Source organism: Mirounga leonina, unplaced genomic scaffold, assembly GCF_011800145.1.
Source record: "Mirounga leonina isolate KUSES-001 unplaced genomic scaffold, KU_Mleo_1.0 Mir_94, whole genome shotgun sequence".
Classification (NCBI taxonomy): Eukaryota; Metazoa; Chordata; class Mammalia; order Carnivora; family Phocidae; genus Mirounga; species Mirounga leonina.
In genome coordinates this window covers 29,409,298-29,432,640 of record NW_023270855.1, presented here as the reverse complement: position 1 = coordinate 29,432,640, position 23,343 = coordinate 29,409,298, and the positions used below count along the sequence as shown (strand labels likewise).

General features: G+C 42.1%; 1 protein-coding gene across 7 annotated transcripts in view; it reads right to left on the bottom strand.

The window, feature by feature from the left end:
• CADPS (calcium dependent secretion activator) overlaps positions 1-23,343 on the bottom strand; it is a 476,998-nt gene that overhangs the window by 51,759 nt on the left and 401,896 nt on the right. For 6 of the 7 annotated variants that reach the window (XM_034997161.1, XM_034997160.1, XM_034997163.1 and 3 more), the window contains 2 exons: positions 16,832-16,906; positions 15,868-15,951 (listed from right to left, as the gene is read on the bottom strand). In XM_034997161.1, the coding sequence (XP_034853052.1) occupies positions 15,868-15,951; positions 16,832-16,906 (159 nt within the window). Of the gene's footprint in view, positions 1-15,867; positions 15,952-16,831; positions 16,907-17,767; positions 17,783-23,343 lie in introns of all 7 variants that reach the window. The other variant, XM_034997166.1, reaches the window with a different exon arrangement.

Here is a 23,343-nt window from a genome sequence, read left to right as displayed (position 1 = left end):
AAAGTGTTTAACATATGCAGGGCACTATGCTAAGCATTTGATTTCTATTGATTCCTTTAGTGCATGTTAAGGATTAAACGAGTTAATGTATGTAAATAACCTTTGCACAGGGCCTGGCACGTAGTATGTGTTCAATAAACGTTGGCTATTAATTTTACATTCTCTTTTCCTGCCACCTACAAAGGGGCTGATTTGACTGGTCAGGTTCCAGGGCACCGTCTGGGCTGTTTCTGGGCTAGCTATGTATCTGCACACTGAAGTGCTTCAGGTTACAGTGTGTGACCTACCTTGCAGTAAGAGGCCCAGCTGTCTTTTCTCTTTTGCTGGCTTTGAGCCTGGACTCTCTTTTTTATTCTATGTCTGCCTCTTAGAAAGAGATCCCTAGAGACCAGAGTGGCTCTGTAGAGTGCTCCGCATTGGAATATGGACCCAAAGCCCAGGTCACAATGTGGGAGCCTGTTCCCAAAGAAGCTTGTCATCAATGATTTTGCTCCCTGTATGGGCATGCCATTCCCTCATTGAAAAGTGGGGTTTATTCCTCCATCTCACTTGAGTCTGGGCTGGCCTATGACTGCTCTGACCCACAGAACATGATGGAGATGAGGCCATGCCAGTTTCCAGCCAAGTTGTGAGAAGGTCTGGCAACTTCCGCTTCCCTGCTTTTGCAAGCCAGTGGCCGTGTACGTGTGAGTACCCCGAGACTACCATGCTGTAAGAAGCCCAAGCCACGTGGAAAAGATCAGCAGGATGAGACCCCATATAGGTCAAAAGAAGCCACATGAAGACACATCAAATTATCAGCCATCCAGCCCCAGCCCAGCCCAGCCACCTGCTGAATGCGGCCCAGAGAGTGACCCCAGTCAGAGCCACATGAACCAAAGAATCTCCTCGCTGAGCTCTTCCCAGATTCCTGACTCACAAAATTGTGAGCAAAACAAAATGATTCTTTTAGGTCACTAATTCCGCCATAGTTTTTATGCAGCAGTAGTCAACCAACACTTAATAAGGTGTTCCTTTACCTCATATTCCCCTACCTTTATCCATTGCCTGTATTTCCCTGGAGGATGCTGTCGGGTGGTCCCTAATGGTCAAGGACAGGATTTGGGTATTCCTGGGCCTCCTGGCTATAAAAACATTAATGACTGACCTGATTTTCACCTGATCCTCAATGATCTTTGTTGAGCACATATGTATTGAGCACTTATGTATAATTAGCTCAATTAGTCATCACTGTAGAGCCTGGGATGGCTTGTTTCACCATTCCTGCTTCATAGAAGGATGCTGAGGCTCAGCAAGGGTAAGCAGTTTTCAAGAGGTCAACCAGTAACTGGTGCAACTGGAGTACAAGCCCAGTTGGGTTATAAAGTGCAGAGTCCTTTCATTACACCAAGTTGTTGATGTTCTGAAAAGGATGTGTCATTCTAAAACCACTTCTGACCTACTGACCACCGGATCTGGGAAAAGGAGAGCATACTTTGTGGAAGGTGTAGAAGCTTTGGGTCATACAGATCTTGGTTTGATTATGCTCCATCACTTACCAGTTAAATGACCTTGGGAAAAGTTATTCAACCTTCCACAGCTTCTATAACCTGATCTGCAAGATGAGGATAAAAACTATCATCTTCAGGGGGTTCTTCTGAGGTTGAACAAGTTAATATGTCAAGTGCTCAACACAATGCCTGGTACACAGTAAGAGCTCAATAATCATTAGTTATTATTATTATTAGTGTTTACTTCACTTGTGCTTAGCTGGGAGTTGACTGTGCCAAGTGTGTTCCTCTCCATAGCTTATAGACTAGACAAAAGTTGGCAGACTATGGATTGTGGGCCAAATCTAGCCTATTGTTTGTTTTTGTATGGCCCATGAGCTAAGAATGGTTTGCACATTTTTAAGTGGTTGAAAGAAAATCAGAAGAATAAGTATTTCGTGACATGTGAAAATTATGGGAAATTGACATTTCAATGTCCATAAATAAAGTTGTATTGGAATACAATCACACCCACTCATTTACAACAAAGGGCAGAGGTTGAGAGACTGTGTGGCCTGTGAAGTAAAAAATGTTTACTCTCTGGTCCTTTCCAGAAGTTTTCTGACCTCTGGGCTATAATATGATTGAGAGACCACAGAGTGGGGATGGAAAGAGAATCACAAAATTATGTCTAATCTTCATTTGCCCATTAGCTAGTTGATGGATCTTAGCTACCTGTCTAGCCTCAGGTCCTTATCTATTATAATAGGGTGCCAGGTTGAGTGTTTTCTCCTGATTCCTTCCAGAATTAGAAAAAAAAAAATGTTTGTGACTCTCAGATGGTGTACGAGGCAGGTTAGCTCTAGGAAGAATGTGGGATAGAAGCACTTCCCACACCTGGAAAAAGTTATAAATACTCTCGTACTAAAACAAGAGGTTTATTAATATTTTAGTATTCATAAGAGCTCTGGACATGAGGCTCCAGGAAAAATATAGTAACAGGGAAAACAAAAAGCATTTGAGATAAATAAAGACCATTCCCGCAGGTACCAGACAGCATAGCATGGCCCCATGGGTAGACCTGGCAAAGAGATAAAAGGATTACAATAGGCAGCATGTGCTGAGTATCTACCCTGTGCCAGGCACTCTTTTCTGTGTTGTTCATGAACCATCCAATTTAATATTCCCAGCACCCTCTAGTTGCAGCCCTCTTCCTCTGCACCTCTTTGGGCTATGGTGAGGATTCACAAAGACAATACATACAAAGGGGCGTAATAAAAAGGTGCGGCAAACCTTTACAGTACCTCCTAGTTGCTATACTGGTCTTGCTGGAATGAGCAGGCCAAAGGAACAACCTTCCTGTGACCGGGAAGCGAGCCCCTCTGTGAACTTGCCCTGAGTCCCCACATTTGCCCACATCCTTCCTCAGCTTCCAGTTTTCATTCTGTTTTTTTTTTTGTGTGTGTGTGGCAGAAATGGAATCAGCAGGCTTGACATCTAAATGCATATAGCTCCATGATAAGCATCGTTCAGGCCAGGAACATGGGAGAAGCTGCACCCACATCATTGATCAGCAGATGGGAAAATCTGAAAAAAGATGTAAGAGCTTCCAGAGGGGAGCAGAGGCAGGATAGGGAGGTGGTTCAGAGCGCAGGCTTTGCAGTTGGATCGCAAGGGGTCAAATTCTAGCTCTACCACTTACTAGGCAAGTTCCTTGACTTTTCCATGCCTCACATTCTTCATCTATCAAATGGGAATACTACTACTCTTCATAGAGTTGTTGGGTTATTAAATGAGTTGGCAGATCAGTTCTCAGGGCATGGGGAATAAGAAATATGTGTCTGCTATTATCACTATTTTTGCTGAAAAAATCAAGTTGTTCTCTGTAATCAGACTTGTATATTAAGCTTGGTCTGGCCCTGCATTATCCAATAGCTCCATGTGGCTATTTACATTTAAATGAATGAAAACAAAATACAATTAAAAATTCAACTTTTCAGTTGTAAGTAGCCACATTTCGAGTGCTAAGGAGCCACATGTGGCTGGCTGCTGTATCAGCCAGTTTGGATACAGAATACTTCCCCCACTGCAGAAAGTTCTATTGGGCAGTGCTGGTAGACTCAAGAGACATTCACAAATACAGGTTCTTACATTGTAAAACGTTGAGAATGAAGAGATGTGCCATCCAGTTCCCATCTTAGAACAAGAGATCGGTTGGAGGAGGAAGCAGGAGAAGGAAAAGGGCATTGGTGTCAACAGCCTCATCATGTGGATGAAACAAGAATTCAAGGTGGATGGGTGTAATTTAAAGTAATCAAGATGCCAAGAGAGGAATGACAATATTGATACAACCATAACGGGAAGAGGGAGAGGGAGAAGTGTAAGAAGCTAAAGCTCTATCTATTACAGTAGGGAGTCAAATAATCTCTAAGATCAATAAATCAAGAAATAGCAATGTAAGGATAGTACTTGGGGCTATGAGGATAAAAACAAAATTGTTTCAGGGATCCTTTCTGGAGTCAGGGATTAAGGGTGGAAAGGGGCAGGACAGAGAACTGTTGTTTCTTAAAAAATTATTACTATGAGTGTCTGTACTATTTCATTTTTAACCCTATATATATTTCTTTCATTAAAAAATTATTGAAAAAAGAACAGAACGAGTGGTAGAATTTTCAACATTTTAGTGGAGAAGGGCATTTTGCAGGAGGAATGTGTCTCCTCCAGAGTAACTTCTTCAAGGTTTTTGGTTGACTGGGGACATGATTCTGAGATATGTCCTCTACAAAGGCAAAAGCAAAACCTAGCAACCCCTCCCCACCATCCATAATCTGGATGCTCTAAGTGCATCTGGGGAAGATGAATACATTGTTAGTGCCAACTGAGGGACTGACTGCCTGGGGGAGACAGAATGTACCAGTGGGTGGATGTACTGGGACTCTGTGTGCGGGTGAGCAGTTGAGCAAACCTCAGTGGCTCCTGCTCAGGGGCGAAGTGACAATTACAGGCAAAGCCCCTTACAACACTTTTGGAGGACTAGAGAGAAACACAACCCTTGAAATATACCTGAAATCATAGAGAGCATGATGGATTCCCCAGCTCTGTGACCCAGCGGCTGAAACGTCTTCTTTGCTGGCTGAAGATCAAGGGTGTTTCTGGCCAGTTATGAAGTGCCCACATAAGCACCACGTAAATGCTACATAGAGGATGTACGTCATGAGGCCATCTTCCCTTCCTTTCCTTTTTCAAAGGGCTGGAGTGTATAAATGCTGTTTTTGCAGATGTGGGAACTGTGACACCAAAAATGTTTTATGGGAGGCTCACCAGGTGGCCATGGCTCAGAAAAATGATCAACTGGTTTTCCAAATCTGGTGCACATTTGAAAGAAAAGACTTAAACACTGAAATGTTTAAAAATAAGGTTTCCCTCAGTTGCTTATAAATAGAACCAGTGTAGGAAAAATTTTCAAATAATAGAATGTGAATATTGGAGTCCAAGTCTGGACTCTCCTGCCATCTCAAATCCTGGCTCTGTGAGTTTGGGAAAAACCATTGTTTAGTTTTCTCATGGACAGCATAGAAATACCAAACACCTGATATATATAGTCATATACAAAACTACGGGCGCATTTACCAATGACTGAATGCCCAACTGACACCATCTTATCTGATGCTTCTAACAACTTGTCCTCTCATTTTACAACTGAAGGAACTGTGACTCGGAGTGGTTAAATCGGTTTCCTCAGGGAACACAGCTGAGAGCTAGTATTTGAACCCAAGTGGGTCTAACTTCAAAGGATCTGCCACCATATTACACTACCCCTACACTGCCCTACCTATTCATAGGATAATTTCCGAAGTCTGAAGATCAAACCTAGATGATGACTGTGGAGATACCTATGATGATATGCACCTATTACCACAAATAAGACCTCATATATAACTGTCGGGTAACCATCATGCATATTCTTTAATTTTCTTTTTAAGATTTTATTTATTTATTTGACAGAGAGAGAGAGAGAGAGAGAGATCACAAGTAGGCAGACAGGCAGACAGGAAGAGGGAGAGGGAGAAGCAGGCTCCCTGCTGAGCAGGGAGCCTGATGCGGGGCTCGATCCCAGGACCCTGGGATCATGACCTGAGCCGAAGGCAGATGCTTAACCGACTGAGCCACCCAGGTGCCCCAACCATCATGCATATTCTGAAATGACCTCTGAGGACCTCTGTAGGCTTCTGAGGGTCTGGGGGAAGGTAGGAGAGAGCCCAGGCTTCCCTGGAGAGCGTCCTTAGGCAAGAACACGAAAACCTTGAGTTGTAGGGCTGCTGGTTGATTGCACGGCTTCTGTGCATGTTCATAAATATTGATTGTGATGAAACTATTATCATAGTAATGAGGGTAATAATGCCTCCTGCAGCCCATCCCACCACACTCCTCGAAGTCCCTACCTTTCATTAAACAAAGAGCTGCTGGCTCTGCTGGGGAGCTGGGCACGAGGCAGGGAAATGATCTCCATTCAGCAAAAGCATTCTGTTCCATGCACTGATTAGGAGCCGCAGGCTCATTAACGAGAATTGTTCATATCTCCTGTTGCTCAGGGTACTGTGCTTCGAGACTGGGTCCAGGAAGTGTATGTTCTCATCTCTCTTCCCCCCTGGGGCTTCCGAACAGATGCCCGATTGAAGTAGACATGTTTTTCCTTCCAGTTTCCCTCATTTCTGTCCCAATCCTTCATTCCCAGCGAGGATTTCTGCAAGGCTCAAAGGTTCCTTCAAACCCACCCTTTTAACGATGACTTAACAATGGTTGCACGCTTATTATTTGCCTGGCATAAGGCTAAGCACTTTACAAGTAATTAACCCTCACAATGGAGGGCATGATGATTATTAACATGGATGGATGAGGAGACTGAGCTCAGAGAGGTTTAACAACTTCCTCAAAGACACATAGCTGGCAGCATCACGTAGCTTCCTCAGAGACACAAAGCTGGTGTTAATATGGGTGTGCTGGACTCCAGGGTGTGACCTCTTCACGACACTGTACTGCTTTTCCATTTGTCTATTTACATGGCATACTCTCATTTGAGGAGAAACTTGGAAGTACAAACTGAAAAGCTTTAATTTTATAAATTCTCCAAGCAGGTCAAAGGCTTATTTTTATTCCATCATAGTGGGGCCTCTGCCCATCTCTGGCATTTTTGGGTTTTGCTCTGCCTTCAGAACACCTCTCAACACTGAGAAGCCCAACAGAATGAAAGCTGGAAGAGGGCGAGCACCATGTCTTACCTGTGTCCCTCTGGCTTCCTTGGTGCTACGCAAAGGAGAACCGTGCTGTCATGACTGAAAGTCCTGTTTCTGCATGAAGGGATCACCTGTCAGCCGATGCCCTCCCCTTGTCCCCCAGCTGCCTCAGCCTGAACTTGAGGGCACAGAGTGTTTGCATCACCACTGCCAGTGATAACTTGTCCTTCAGCGTCAGTCTAGGTCTGCTGCACATGGAGAATTCTTTTTCCTCATCTCAGGTAAAGAGTGGAGACAACAAACAAATGGATGAGGGACAAGGTCTGGGTTCTGTGTCTAACATGTCTAGATGTTCAAGTCATTTTCATTCTCTGGTCTCAGTTTATACAACTGCAAAATGGGGGCATGGAGAAGGTATCACAACCTCCCAAACTTCTGGCATCAACACCACGTTCCTGACTTTGGCTATGGCCCATGTGCTGTCTGTACTATACTTACTTCTATACTTAATATTCTTCTTTAAATTGCCTCACTTTTTAAATACTTAATTATAAAAAGAAAATGTATACCACTGCCATAAATGGAAAATCAATATCAAGATACAATCAAGAGGAGAAGGAAGTAAAAGTACACACAACATAAATAAAAATAACATCGTTATATTCTAGGTAGACACGGTTGCCTGCAGAGGGTGCTGAGCCCAAGACCTGCTCCCTCTTTCTCTCTTTCTCTCTGTTACACATGAAGATTTGAAATTTTAGGGAAGTGTAAAAGACGCATAAGCACTCACTGGATACTTTCCCCTTGATATAAAGATAAAGATGAAAATGAAATTAAAAAGGGGATCATTCTTTCACAGTGGAATTGGTGTTATTTAATGCAGCATTTCTGTGGCATCTAACATCATCTCAGGTACCATGTGGTGCATCTCCGGTGCTTGGAAAACACTCAGGGATACGTAGAAAGGAAGGAGGAGGAGGAAGAAGAGGAAGAAGAGGGAGGGAGGAGCCACCGTGTTTGGCAGCACGTGCCAATTCTGTGGAGGAATTTGACCACAGTCCATTTCGAGCTGTGAGGGGGACATCACAAAATGCAGAGATTGGAAGATATGTGGAGAAGTGGCGCTCACCAGCAGGGAGGAACTGAGCAGACACAGTGCATCACTGGGAACACTGGACCAGAAAACCTCAAATGTTCCTTTGGTTGTATGCACTCTCGATAGTAACTTCCAGACAACGAGAGCTAAGATCTTTAAAAAAAAAAAAAGTCTTTCTATTTTTACAACTCCTAGCCTAGTAATTTACATATAGCAGTCATGGAAAACATGGTGACAGATCAAGTAATTGGTGCTACTACTCAGGACTCAGTGATGTAACCACAGTAAGAACCATAATAATAACAATAGCAAGTATCAAATGCTTACCTCATTCCACGTACATAACATTTTCTCATTTAATTCTAACAACATCATGTAATAGAGGTCTTATTATTAGGCCCATTATATAGGTCAGTAAACTAATTAACTGATTAACCCATCCAGGACTATACTCCAGTAATGGGCAGAACCGGACAAACAAGTAACATAGGTGTATGTTGAAATAAACCTGATTCAACCTAAAATAAGCATGGAGAATGGGTTATTCAATTCTGATTAACTGAATATTTTGGTTAATAGGTATTCTATAAACTGTGTATGAATGAAAAATTCTGGAAGAATTAAAACACGAAAGAGGCACCTGGGTGGCTCAATTGGTTAAGTGTCTGACTCTTGATCTCAGCTTGGGTCTTGATCTCAGGATTGTGAGTTCAAGACCTGTGTTGGGCTCCACACTGGGTGTGGATCCTACTTAAAAGAAATAAGAATAAAATAAAATAAAATAAAATAACACTAAATACTAAAATACACTAAACTTAGTGGAAAACATTTTTGATGCATCAGAATTTTGAGTACAAGGATGTGCTAAAATGGAGCTGTAGAAGAGTTTTGGTCGATCCTGTGATGAAGAGTGATTTGGGTTGCTTAGGAGAAATGATTACTATACTAAAGACCGACCAGGTAAGAGAATAGTTAAAAGTGCTAGGATCATTTAAACCTTCTTACAGGTTGAAGTTGAAGGTAAGGCTAAGGGCTATTTACTGGGCATCCACAGAGTGCAGGGTGTCCTGCCGGGTCACTGTGCACTATAGCTGTAATCATCTCGTCAGCTCTCTGAAAGAAGCACCAGCACCCCCACTCAACAGATGAAGAGACTGAGGCTCACAAATGTTCACTAACTCGCCCACATTTCTGTTAGTCTGGGCTTCATAATCATAGCTCTCCCTCTAACTTTCTGGTGATAAGCTTCCTACTACACGTGGTTTAGAGGTCAAGGCAGCATTTCTAACTTTTAATTTCAGAACAATTACTTTGTTTTTGAAGCCTCATCTGTATTCATTAGGTATTTCTTTCATCGCTGACATTTCTGGGACCCGGTTGCTCAGCATCTCACAGTCTGGAGAAAATACTGTGTCTGTCTTATGTTTGTCTGTTTATTAAAGAACATTAAGGGAAATGGTTAACTCTGGATGCTTCTTTTTTTCTTCTGAAAAGCGTCTGCAGGGCTGCTTTGGACAGCACATATGTTAATTGTCAACTGTGTTTTCAAGGCATGAACTGGAAACGAGGATGATGTCCTACTAGGTGATAAAATTATCTGTCATAAACCCCAAAGTGGATGTCAAGTTCTGAACCATTGGGGAAGGGCTGATGAAAGAGGCCGGTCGAAGGCATGGCAGATCAGTGCTTTACAATTCTTGAACATTTCAGAGCACGGTGGTTTGTTTTTTTTTGGTCAGTGTGAACAAACTACATTAGACAAAATAAGTCTTGCCTTCCAATGGTGGCTCAAAGCTTCAAAATCAGACTACAAATCCCACGTTTCTGATAACAGTAGCCAGTCTCTCTGTGACCTCTCTTAGCTTCTCCAGCTGAATCAGTTTTGGATAATGTCTCTTGTAAGCCCTTTGAGCCCATCACCATGGGCAAGTTCTTTCATTATCAGGCTGTTCCTTCCTTAACAGACTAGCTGTTCTTTCACTCCATGCCTGTCCTTTTCCTCCTTTTAGTCTGGCTTTTCCCCGAGTCACAGTGGACTTCCAGTTCCCAGAATGCCCTGGACCTTCCCTTTCTCCTCTTTGTACCCTGTACTCTTTCTTCTCTTCTTTGCAAGATCCACTAGATCTCAGCTCAAATGTCATTTCCTTCATGGCCTCCCAGATGAGGTTGGGTGCCTTCAGGCTACTGTCCCATTGCATCAGCTACTTCCCCCTCTCTCGGGAAAACTGCCACATGTGTAAACTACTTGTTGAGAATATATCTCCCTCATGAGAATACATACTAAGAGGCATGATCCTTCTTACTCATTGCTATGTCCCCAGTGCCTGGCATCAAGTAAGCACTCAACAAACATGTTGAATGAAGACATAATATGAAACTGAAGATTATGTGGAAAGCACAGAAGAAGTGAGGATTGTGAATGTCTATTCCTTTGGTTATATTGCAAAACAGTTGGTGGGTAAATTACTTATAAAATATTATTCCTGGTAAGATGTGAAAAAAATAGAGGACTTTCCCTTAGAAGTGGTATCAGTAAGTGGATGGTTCCTAGAAGAGTTGCTAATTGACTTCATTTATGAGTTTCTCTGCTTCTATGGAGAATAACATTCTGGAGATAATAAAGGAATAAATCTAAGATGGAGTCTTAGTACTTGTATGACTTTGGACAAATAACTCAACTTCTCTCATCTGTAAAATGGGGATAATAATCGTATCTATTGCAGAGGGTGACTGGGAGGATCAATGAAGAAATGCATGTGAATCACTTAGCACAGTGCCTGACGCATAGTAAATGTTCAGGAAACGTCAGCTATTACCACCATGATGGGTGCTTCTGTCCAAGGCAGGCATCTCCACTCTGAAGGAAGCCAACTGACTTGAATCACATGTATTCAGCATCTGATAATCTGCTGATATTACCCTCTGAGGGTAGAACAAGACCTCTCCATCTATTCCACCATCACCAGCCCACACTATGAAAAGCCATCTCTCCCATGCTGGGCATTCCCTGAAGCCAAAGCAAAAATGAGACGTCATCAGAGATAATACTAACAATTATGAACACTCACCCCACTCTAAAATTTGAACTGCTTCCTGACCACAATGTTCTGGGGACAGAAGTGAATTCCTTTGATCCAGTTCTGGCTTTTGACCAAAGTGGCAGTCTTGTTCTTTGGCATGACAACAAGAGCTCTGCATAAAAGCAGTCTATGCTGCTGGTTGATCTGCACTTAACACCAGCCCTGGTCTTAGATTCTAGCAGGAAGAAGCATGTCTACTTTGTTTCATTTCTAAGTGGCAAACAATTAAAATGCTAGCAAATGGAAAGAAAGGGTGAATATGGGTGATTTGAGACCTAGGAGATTGGACATAGGGTGGAGTTTAGTCCCCTGGCAGCTCTGAATGGGGCTTTATCCTGCCTGTCCTGCGTGGCTTCCATTTTCATCGTGACCATCTCAAATGGACTGGCTTGATGGAGGAATCTTGAGTGAATTCTAGGGGCCTTCAGAGGATTTGAGGTAATCATTCTCTCTGCTAGGGGAGTGGGTGTGGGCCCCTTCAACATCGTCACTCCTCCTTGGAGGCTCCAGAGTTTAATGGGAGAGAGTACACTGGTCAAGCTGGAGGGCTTAACCTCTCCGAGCCTCAATCTGATCTTCTGCACAAGAGCATTGCTGGAATGGCAGTGTTCAGAGGATGCAATGAGAAAAATGTATTTAAAGCACTTAGCCCTGTGCCAGGCACTTAGCAAGTGCTTAAAGAACAGGAGCGGTTGCTCCTGTCACTATTTTAGACTTCTGAATTCATCTAATAAAACCATCATCGTATTACGCCAAAGGGAATGAAAAGCCAAGTGTGGTTCTCTGTTCCAGGTCACAGAGCTCCCAGGTGAGGGGCAGGGCTGGGACCCCATCCCAGGTCTCCCCCCCGCCCCCCGGCTGTCTTTCTGCTGTACACCACTGGCTGTCAGGACTCATCTGATGCAGAGGAGCTCTTCAAGACCTCCCCGCGCAGGGGCCTTCCATGGTGCCCCCTTCAATCGAGTGTCCACCCCCAACATGTGCTCAGTCTCTAAATCCTGTCCATGTTCCTTCCAAAATATCCTACAAAAATGCCTCCTACTTTCCTGCCTCCTGGTCATTGCAATTGCTGTTCCATCTAGAAGATTCTCCCCTCTTTTCCAGCCATGGCTGACCCCCCCCCCCTTAGTTTCAGCTCACATCCCTCCTCCTCAGAGACCTTCCGTGACCATCCTTGCTGAAGCAACTCTACCCCCATCTCCTTTCTCTCTTTCTCTCCCTTTCTTTCCAGTTTGTGGCCTGTATAGCACTCTCCCCCCCTTTAATTTTCTTTCCTTTTTTATTGTCTCTTTTCCTAAATGTAAGCTCCAAAAGGACAGAGAACATGTCTTCCTTGCTCACTGCTGTGTTCCCAGCAACTAGCACAATGCATGACACATAGGTGCCTGGTAAATACATGCTGGGTGAATGAATGAATGAGTGAATGAAAGAATGAGTGGATTCCAGAACTAGCATATTTGTTAACACCTGGATAGGACCAAGGAAAGGATTTTAATTTGTTCGGAGAGAGACCTAGGTACCTGCTTGTCCCCCTTCCTGGCCTCCTAAAAGAACAGTGTGAGGCTACCCACCAGACAAGGACCCTTCCAAGCAGGCAACCCACACAAAAGCACATCTTGCAGTCAGGGGAAATGGGCGGATAGTTGCTAATTGCGACTTCCAACTGGGCTGATCTTTCCAAAGTTCGAAAGGCGCCTGCCTCCAGAAATCCCAGGCTGCTCCTGCTGCTGAGGCTGGGGAGGGAAGAGAGGAGGGGTGTGCCTGGATGCCTCTCGGGCTGGCACGAAGAAGCCACATCTCCTCCTCCCTCCTCCCCCCAGCTCCTCTCCAAGAGAGGAAGCAATGCAGATGGAGACGAGAAATAAATATTCCTGCCTGCTCCGTGCCACTGCAGACGTTTTCCAAAATGTCTGGCTTGGACCATGAAATCAAGCCCACCCAGGAAAGGAGGCGCTCAGCGGGAGAAAGAGGGGGGAAAGGGTGGTATATTTGTCGATACTTGTCAGCTTTCTGGGGGGCACAGCACATGGCTCATACTTGGCAGCCCTGCTGAGGTGGGGACGTGGTAAGTGCACAGTAATACTTGAAGAATTGAATCAGAAACGGGAGCAGAGTTAAGGAAATCCTGCCAGGGTGCCGGCACCACCTCTTTGCCTTTGTCCAGAGTCCCGGGACTCACAGCTGGCTCTCGCCTCATTCATTTCCAGGCTCTTTCCACAATGCCCGCTGCCCCTGCTCAACCCTCTGCTCTCGCCTCCACTCCACTCTGGCGTGATTACTACAACTGGGCTGCAGGAAGTCTTCAAAGGCCCATTGAGATTTGGGCAGGAGCTCAGAATCCACGTGCGGAGATAGATATTCCTGCCACCTCTAAGCACAGCTCGCGTTCTCCAACGCTGGAATACCAGCAGGAGATGAGAACAGAGGCTGCAAATGATAAGTGGGTGCTTTTGGCCGTGGGATGGCCAAGTGTGTGGGAGAAGTGTCACTAAGGAAGGGAAGTTACAGGCCCAGCAACAGGCACTGAAGTGTTCTGCAGTTACGGGGACTTCACTAGGCATGCTGTGAGGCTGCAAAATGTCTCAGAAAAGAGATGAGAGCATGAAAATTTCAGCTTGAAAACTCCTGCCTAGGCTATGCTAGGTCTTTGTTTCTCACCCTCCTGTGAGAATCCCCCTGGTACAGCGTCCTCGTATTGCTGCTATGGGACCCCCTTCCACTAGTTCTACTGGGAAGTCAGTCATGAGGGTGGGGCCCTGGGTGGACTGAATTCTGCTCTATAAAAAAGCAGAGGGGCTTTCCTGGTTTGCACTCGTTCAAGTCCAGCGCAGTGAAAACACTTGCTCAAAATGAAGACTCGAAGAAAGTGATATCTTTTGTGGGTGTCAGGGGAACGTTTTCCAGAAATGCTGCAGTTAATTCTGCCTCTTTTCACCATTTCCATGACTTCACTGAGGAATGAAAGATTATCTAGTATTTCCCACTCATGTGCCCCGAATTCTTCTTTATGGATCTTCCCCACTCATCTGCCCATCCGACTTCCAGTGCTAGGCAACTGCCAGCTGAATCCCACTCTTTCCAGGAAGCTGTTCAATGGTGGGGGAAGCTGGCAGGAGACGTGGATTGCTGTGTGACCTTGGACACATTACTTCCCCTCTCTGGGCCTTGGTTTCTTTGTCTGTCAAAGGAGTGGCTGGATAGATATCCTATCAGCTGGGACAAATTATGGGTGGTTCTATAGAGAGCTACAGGATAGATTTCTTATTGTCGCCATCGTCTACCCCACATTTACCACTAAATTCCAGGGACTAGGGCCGTCACACTTCTGGGGCTGAGTTCATTCCTTATATCTGGAAGTTTAGAGCTGCATATTAAAACAAGCTGGGTATGTGGATACATGGATGCTATCTAGAATTGTTTTAAATGTTTTTTGTCTACATTTCCCTTAATTCCCAGAAAATCTAACGCATGGGAAATACCAATGGAAGGCATATTCTGGGAGAACTTGTGTGCATGTGTGTTTGCGCTATATAATAATCATGTTGATTATCTTTCATTAATGATAACCACCATTTACTGAGGCCTACTTTGTGCGAGGACTATGCCATGCGCTTTCACTTACATTATTATCTTCACAACAACTCAGAGAAGACCTTATCCACTCCTCACTCCCATACATCGTGGTAGTTGACCACAATTAACACGAGTGTGTACAAACCGAAGCCAAAATTACGCAACAGCACCCCTCCCCAAAGCCAAAACCAAAACCAAAGCAAAGCTTTGGCTGAGAGAGACTGAGACAGCTACTGAAGATCACACAGCTGGTGAGTATTGGCAATGGGATTTGAACCTGATTCTGCTAGATTCCAAAGATGATGATGTGCTACCCCCTAGCCTGTGCTGGGCCTCGTCTCGGCATTCTGTTCCTTTCTAGGAGATTCTTCCTACATTAAGGCTGTTTTAAAGATCCAGAGATAATAGGACTTAAGCTGACTGCCTTTCCTATGGCATTGTCAGAGGAAAACAGCTAGTCTCAGAGCCAGCAAAAACCCTGCTATCAGAAATGGCAGGACAAGATGCAGCTGTCATAGGCAATGAGCACAAGAAGGGTGGGAGAACCAGGCCCCCAAAGCAGCCCATTTCCAGTGACCATCTCCTTTGGTCATTTGCCTACAGAGAATTAGGCTGGCTTCTGCCCACAACCAAACTCGCTTCTAATTCTGCCACAGAATTAGAGCCCCTCACAATTTGTACAGATTCGGTCATCTGCTCCAGATGTTGTAAACTCCGGTGTTCCCAAGCCCAGGCAGGTATATGAATGAGCAAAATCGCCAGGAGGACACTATAGGAAACTGGCAAACACATGTCTGGTCAATGGGGACCACTGTGACTTGGCTCCAGCAGACGGTTGCTATGCATGTATGCAGGCCCAGAGCTGCTAACTGTGCCCTTTATGAATAAAGCCTGGAATATGGACATCCCTGTGAATTCTCCGGATTTTTAAATGAAGGCAACTAATTCAATTAAGAAAAGTGTACCTGACACAGTGAGGACCAAATAAAACATATTTAAAAGCTCTGTCTGATCTGAAGGTCTCTATTTGCAACCTTTGAAATTAATTTTCTTCATTTACAGTTGGGGAAATGGTAGCCCAGAAACAGGAAGTGATTTGTCTGAGATAGCTAACGTGGGCTCAGGCCAACAACTCTCTTTTGGATACATACGTATAGAGACATATGTGTGTGTGTGTGTACATACATATATATACATACATACTGGATATTCACAAGTGAAATAGAAATGATTTTGGATTACCTGCTGTTGTGAAATGTCCTGCTTATTCTTCTAATGTTATTATACATTGGCAGTTGACCTCAATTAATATACTTATAACCCAAACCAAAGTGACACATTGGCACCTCGCCCTTAAACCCAAACCCAAACCAAAACTAAAATGAAAACCAGGAAGAAAGAAGCTCTTTACTTACGGTAAATGACAAAAAAGAAGAAAACAAAGTCCCTTCGTCATATCTGGATAATTTTGCCAGTACTCCTTCCAAGATAGTAACAAACTAGTAAAACAGCAAAAAAAGAAGAATTATTATTTCAAACTCTAATTGTTCACACCAAGGAGCAACATTCCCCAATCACACAGAGACTAGCAATGACCTTGCTCGGTTTTGCCTTCTATTATTTGATTCCCGCTTTTGGGGAAAGGAATAGATGCTTTCACACAGAAATATTTGACTTATCCGGCTTTCTCTTCATTATTATGTGATTGCAAATATAGAGTGTTACAGAAGTATAAAGTGACAAAATATTATTGAGTTGCATACAGCATGCGATAATATTAAATGCACTTTTCAAAATCCAAAACTGTGCAAAGCAGTTTTTACGTTACATATTAGCACTACATTTAATCCAATCTATTTTTATTTGTATTTTATCAGTAATTTGGGGGAAACAGAAGTTTAGCACTGGCAAATATAAATGTCTTCCCATTCAGCATTACTTAGTTAAAATTCTATAATTCATGAGGGTGACTGAAATAGCTTTATCTGACTTTTATGTTTTATTATGACTCTCGCTGCATGCGAAACGAGGGGAGAGGGGGTTTTCAGGATGGCAGAATTCCTTATTACCGTTTAACTTTCTGTTTCTAAAATCTAACTTTGTCAGGGCTGAAAAACAAAACAAACATTTTCCACATAACCTAGTGCAACGTCTGGGGACAATTTCTTATTAAGTTAACACATGCCACTTCATCGATTGATCTTCACACGGCTCGCAATCATCAGAAAAAATCATTCTGAGCCTGGGTGACGTACGATCTTATTTCCTGAGAGATACAAGTATCCAGCTCAACTTTTTAACGTGTTACATTTTAATGGAAATGCAGATATAACAAAGCGATGTTCACAATGAAACATTTCACCTGAAGCTGAAGGTTACCTTTGCAACCAAGAGTGTTATCATTTCTTTAACAGTTTCTTCAATTAGTTCATCTATTTTTGAATGGTATTGATGCTAAAGAACACAGAAAGACAAATATTAGCATGTTGGGGAGGTGATGGCACTGCATCCGTCAGTAATTTTTAGACAACACAATTTATAAATAAAGCCTGGCCTGCAGACCCAGTTTATTTCCATACTCCCAGAAGCAGCTGTAAGATTCTGACTCCAGGTCTTTGATAAAGAGAGATCTGAAGCTCTTAAAAAAGTTACCAGGCACATGGTTCCTCACCCAAAGCTTTTGATGGCTTTGATATGTGTAGATACATACACACGATTACAAATAGCATGCATGGATGGCTTCATGGCCTAGCAGTGTGTGGGTCTGGAACTTACAAAACAAGGTATCACAATAATTTAATACAGGGGATGAAAACTTCTCTTTGGAAAACTGCTGGGGGTTGTGGCTCAGAATTTGACCAAGACCACTGTGGCTGATTTTGCAAAAACTGTTCTGAAACCCTCTGATACTTTGGGTTCATGCCCCAGAGCCCACTAGTTCTATCTCTAGATGTTGACTGAGTACCAAGGCAAAGTGTCATTTTCTGAACCCCTGTAGCAGCCACTCATTTTCTCTATTCATGGAAAAGCAGACGCAGGTTTAGAGCCTCCACTAAGACTCCTGTTAAATTTTTCAATTTCTCTAAAGGCTGCTGTCGATTAAATTTAAATAGTAATTCAAAAACAAACCCCCACACAAACAAAAATCTGCTGTAAATGCCAGGAAAAGAGGAAAAGCGATTTCAACAGAAAATACTGTATGCCAGTTCCTTGACATTTATTAGATCATTTTAGTATCCATTTGAATTATTCTGTATTCCTTAATAAAAAATAACAATGCAAGACATTGCTATTTGGAAAGGAAAATGCACTTACCCACTTTTTAGCAAACTTTCAGAAGGATGATTAATTAGGAATAGAAAAAAAAAGGAACAGTGCAAATAAAAATTAGGACAAAAAGACACATGAGAAAATGAAAATTAAACAAACCATTCAAAAAGCTATGAAAACATACAGAAATAATAAGCCATGGGAATGTGGGTTGATATTCTGATAACTGGCAATCAGAATTAATGAAAGTGAGTAAAGGGATGTGAATTAAGTTAATTCAGTAAAAGTCACAGGGGAATTTCGCTTGTAATTGTGAGACCTGGATAAAGTCCCAGTGCAAAGTTAGGAAGTCAGGTCGCCTACGAAAATATAGTTCAGTTTCCTCATCTGTAAAAAAACAGATACTACTACTAACCACTCAGGACCAATGGGTGGGGTGGAAAGGGAAGCCAGTACAAATACTGCTTTTGGAAAGAGAATGAAGCAAACCCTGTTTAAAGATATTTAGCAGCTCTGTTCTTCTATTATTATTATTATTATCATTATTATTATTATCTTATTACTTATTATTATTATTATCTTATTACTTATTATTATTATTATCTTATTACTTATTATTATTATTATTTAAAAACCATTTCCTGGTGGTCCTGTTCTCAGCCTCATAGATCCATTATGAAGATCGAGTGAGGATCAGATGTGAAAACATCTTGTCAACTATAACTGCAATTCAAATATTATTTGTTCAAGTTCATAAAGCAGAAGCTAAGGGTAAGGAGATATGGTCTTAATGCTCCATCTTCCCATTTTAGTTCCCTTTCAGTTGATTAGAGGAAAAACAATAAACCAAATGGTCCATGTTGTGTAGTCCTGATGAATCAGAACCCACGTTGGCTCTACTGCGAGCTTCACGAAGGGATTTACTAGTAAGTGGCATAAACCTGAAGCTAAATGCAAAAACTATCTGCAGAATTCTGTGCTAGAAACACAAAGAAAGATGTCAGAGCAAAAGAATTCAGGAATATTGACAGGGCTCCAAATTCATTTTTAGGTCTTGAGATAAGATCCAGTATCACATGCTTACTTTCCTCCTCATGTGACTGCCTCACTCTGCTTGATTTTCTTTGGATTACTATAAATGATTCACATTTATTAAATTAATTATGGGATTCAACTAACTCAGAAAAGCAAGTTGTAGGCAAAATAATACAATCTGAAATATTAAACGAGGGGCATCTAACCAAGCAAAGAACATCACTGAGAATAGAGACATTCTCTTGAAAAACTTGGGTGAAATGGCAAGCAGAGCCAAGAGCAGTTGTTTTCCACACATGAAGAAAGATACAGGCTCTTGGTCTGAGGTGTTAGTAACGTTACTCTTTCTTGAAAATCAAATAAGCTTTCTCTTCACAAGTGGGGGGAACCTCAAACCTTTTCATTCTGGAAGGAGTCCAAACTGAAGGATATGGAGATGTAGTGGGTCGATGGGACCCTCTTCCCGCCTTCAATTTTTCCATGCCAAACTTGGCCCTGACCTCCCCACAGAGAGTCCCACTGTCTCTTCACTCTAAACAAATATGATTCTCTCCACTCCTGTTCACATTTCTTTTTTTCTGTCGTGAAAAGAGTGTTTTGATATGATTATTCTGCCTCTTACTTCCAGAGGAAATTTGAACATGTCATTCTCTGCTGGTCTATTTCCTCCTCTCCTCAGTGGGACTAAGAATGACCCCTGTGAATACAGGAATCATATTCACCTAACACAGTAGTGAAACAATGCATGGAAATATGGTATAGAGACTGAGAAGCACTACATAGCGGTATTACTACTATTATCATTAACTGGCTAGCATAGTGGTTACATGCGTGTTGACATTTCTCTACACTCATGTAAAATCTATATATATTCTGTTGTATGTAAATTATAATCTGAATTAAATAAAACCTACTTTGGGAAAGATCGTTCAGCAGGGTAACATCCACTCTGTTTATCATGCATTAAAGTAGTATACACCAAAGCAGTCCCCATTCCTATGTGAGGAAGTACAAAATGCACGAATTTCTTTTACCAGAGTCTCCTGAGACTCATTTGATTAACGAGCTTTTCTGGGGCAATAGTGAGCACTCGACCTTCATTATGCTCTTTCTGGGGAGATTATTTGTTCCATGCACACGTGAAGCTCTATGAAGGGGTATAAACACTACCGGGGCATCTTTTAGGTAGCATTCCCCCAATAAGATAATCTTGTCACAAGTCTCTTGCAGTCCGTCTGGACTATCTAATTCCATCTGCATCTCAATATGGGTACAAAGAGGGATCCTTCCTATTTTTGCATTTTCCAGTTCCCTCTCTGGGTGTCACTGGATTGGCCTGACCCTAGTGGTAGTAGTGGTGGTAATAATAATAATAATAATAATAATACACATAAATTATATTCTGGGGCACTAGATCACGATAATAGCAAGGGAACTGCTAATCTTCAATGGTATGGAAAGTCTGGGAGTTCACTTCTGCTTCTGATGAGCTGAGCTGCGGCAAATTCACAATCACTTTGTAAAAATCATTCCACTTGACTTCCTGCACTGCACATTTTGCCTTGTCATGGAACAGATTGTGTGTATGTTGTCTCTCTGTTAAGACCATCTGACCTTGGAAATGAGATGAAAACACACTAGACCAAGCAAAAAACTAATACACAATTTCCTCTCTATTGGTGCTTTGCAAATTTTAATGAAAAAATAAATATTTAAGATGGAAAAGTGTGATTAACAAATGTTTCAATAGCTGCCTTTAGATGAGACTTTACCCTGGTGATGAAATTCAGGAAGTGATCTTAAGATGGGAGAATATTGTATCACCTGGCCAGTCACTAGTCTAAAACACTTTGAGAGAGTTGGAATCCAGGTGGAAGCAGGTACTATAACTAGATCTACATGTGAGCTTAATATTCATACTCACAAAGTGAAAACTATGCAAAAGCATTGAACTGCTACCTATTCTCCCAATTTCCAGTCATCCTTGGCCAATCTCATTTTTACAATTCAGTTGACTTTGGAGATGAATATCCCCATTCTGCAAAGTAAGAAAAATTAAGAAGAGACCATTTGCACAAGACTTCCCATTGAAGTTCTATTCAAGGTCACAGCTAGCAAGGTCCCTCAAAGGAAGTATATATTTGCAGAAAATGATGTCTGGCTTCGTTCTGACTCTTACTATTCTCAGTCATTTGGTATTCTAAGGTCAGCAGAGGCCTCTGTTTCCATGAGTTGGTCACACAGGTGTTTCTGATTCAATTATGCTAAGGAGAAATGGCATAGCGGGGTCTCTCTAGCATGGCTTGAGAAACTGGCAGTCTTAGGATAAGAGCCACAGACTAGAATACAGTATTGGATGAGTCTTTAATAAAGCTCATTTGGTCTGGGAGGAGGGGTATGGGGGCTCAGGAAAAATGAGAAATGTTTATCAGCCTTGGTTATTGTTTTAGTTAAAAAAAAAGCAGAAAATTGAATTATTTGGAGGGGATACATGAAGTGTTTTCTACTTTATCAAATAGAACAATGTCCAGAAAGAAGTAGGCATTGCTACTTAGCCTCAAAAATGTTACTATTTGGGCATATCCAAGACAATGTTCTAATCTGACATCCAGAAGTGAGGGAGGTTTATCCTTAGTTTCAACAAGCTCCATATCTCTCAAAGGTTGGGTGTCACCTGCTGTATCTCTCAAGTGACAAATGATGACAGTAAAGTTGTAAGAGTAAGGACTTGCTGAAGGTCACAGAGTTTGGCAGCTAAGGTATGGGCTCCATAATATGTACTTCTTAAGCCACTAGACAACCTGTTCTTCTAGAAAACCATGACCCCAAGTTTAAGCCAAGGTCATTCTACTGTAGCACTGAAGTGATCAGTGGTAAAGAAAAGAGCAGGATCCCCTTGTGACAAAATCAACTTGCTATTTTTCATCATATATCTCCAACTTAACAAGGTCCATAGGTCACCTGAAATGCAAAATTGTGGGAAAGTATTTTTTTCTCCTGGGCACTGGTTCCCTAAATTTTATCAAATTTTCAGTGGGGCTGTGACAATAACCCTTGCCACCCAACTCCCACTACTCTCTCCAAACCCCAGTTCAAAAAGAAAGAAGTTAAGATCAGAATGACTTGGCTTGTTTGGAAAGATTGCTTAGTATCTGACTAGGTATGTGGGAGTTCTTTAAATATGGCCACAATTGAGTCAATTTGAAGAGGGACTGTAAGAGCTGCTGAGGGGAAAGGAGGCCAGTCCTAGTGCAACACAATCCTTCTTCATCCTAGAATGCTGTCAGCCTTGTGAAACTCAGTTGAAAAGGACATCTCGGGAAACTCCAAGGGGAGAGAGATAGACTGGACTCCATCAAACTAAAAAAAATGATTGTGTTTTAAGGGATACTACCAAGAAAGTGAAAAAGACAACTGGCAGAATGGGAGAACATAGTTGCAAATCATATTGATAATGGTTTAGTATCCAGAATATATAAAGAACTCTTTCAGCTAAATAATAAAAAGACAATTTAATTTTTTAAATGGGCAAAGGATTTAAATAGACATTTCTTCAAAGAAGATTTACAAATGGTCAACAGACACATGAAAAGATGGTCGACATCACTGCAAATCAAAACCACTGTGAGATACTATTGTACACATACGAGGGTGGCTATAAGAAAACAGATAATAAGAACTATTGGCTAAGTTGTAGAGAAATGGGATTTCTCATACATTCCTGATGGGTATGTAAAATAGTACAGCTACTTTGGAAAACAGTTTGGCAGTTCCTCAAAAAGTTAAACATAGAGTGACCATATCACCCAGCAAGTTCAATCCTAGGTATATATCCAAGAGAGTTGAAAACATAGGTCCACATGAAAACATAGGCTCACATGAATACATAGGTCCACATGAAAACATAGGTCCACATGAACATGAATGTTCATGGCAGTGTTACTTGGAGTAGCTACAAAGTGGAAACAACTCAAATGTCTATCAACTGATGAACTGATAAATAAGATGTGGTAAAGCCATATAATGAAATACTATTCAGTATAAAAAGGAACAAAATGCTGATATATGTGACAGCATGAATCTTGAAAACATGATGTCATATGAAAAAACCAGTCACAAAAGGCCACATGAGATTCCATTTATATGAAATGCTCAGAATAGGCAAGTCCTTAGAGACAGAAAGTAGGGTGGTGGTTGCCCAGGGCTGGGGAGGGAGGGTTGGGGAATTATTATTCATAGGTCAGGATTCTTTTTAGGGTGATGGAAGAGTCTTGCAATTGATTGTGGTGATGGTTGCACAGCTTTGTGAATATACTAAAAACTACTGAATTGTATACTTTAAAAGGGTGAATTTTATGGCATGCAAATGGCATCTCAATTTTTTTAAAAAAGAGCTCAAGGGGAGAAAAATTCAGGAGGGATAGAATTTTGGAAAGTCTGAATTCAAAGGGATCTTAATGAACATTAGAGATCACCAAAAGCAGGGTTTCTCAAGTGGGCTCTGTGAAGCCCAAGAGACTTCAGGTGGGCAGCAAAGAAATGTAGAGGTGGAAAGGAACACGGTATCTTGAGCACAGGGCTCCTCT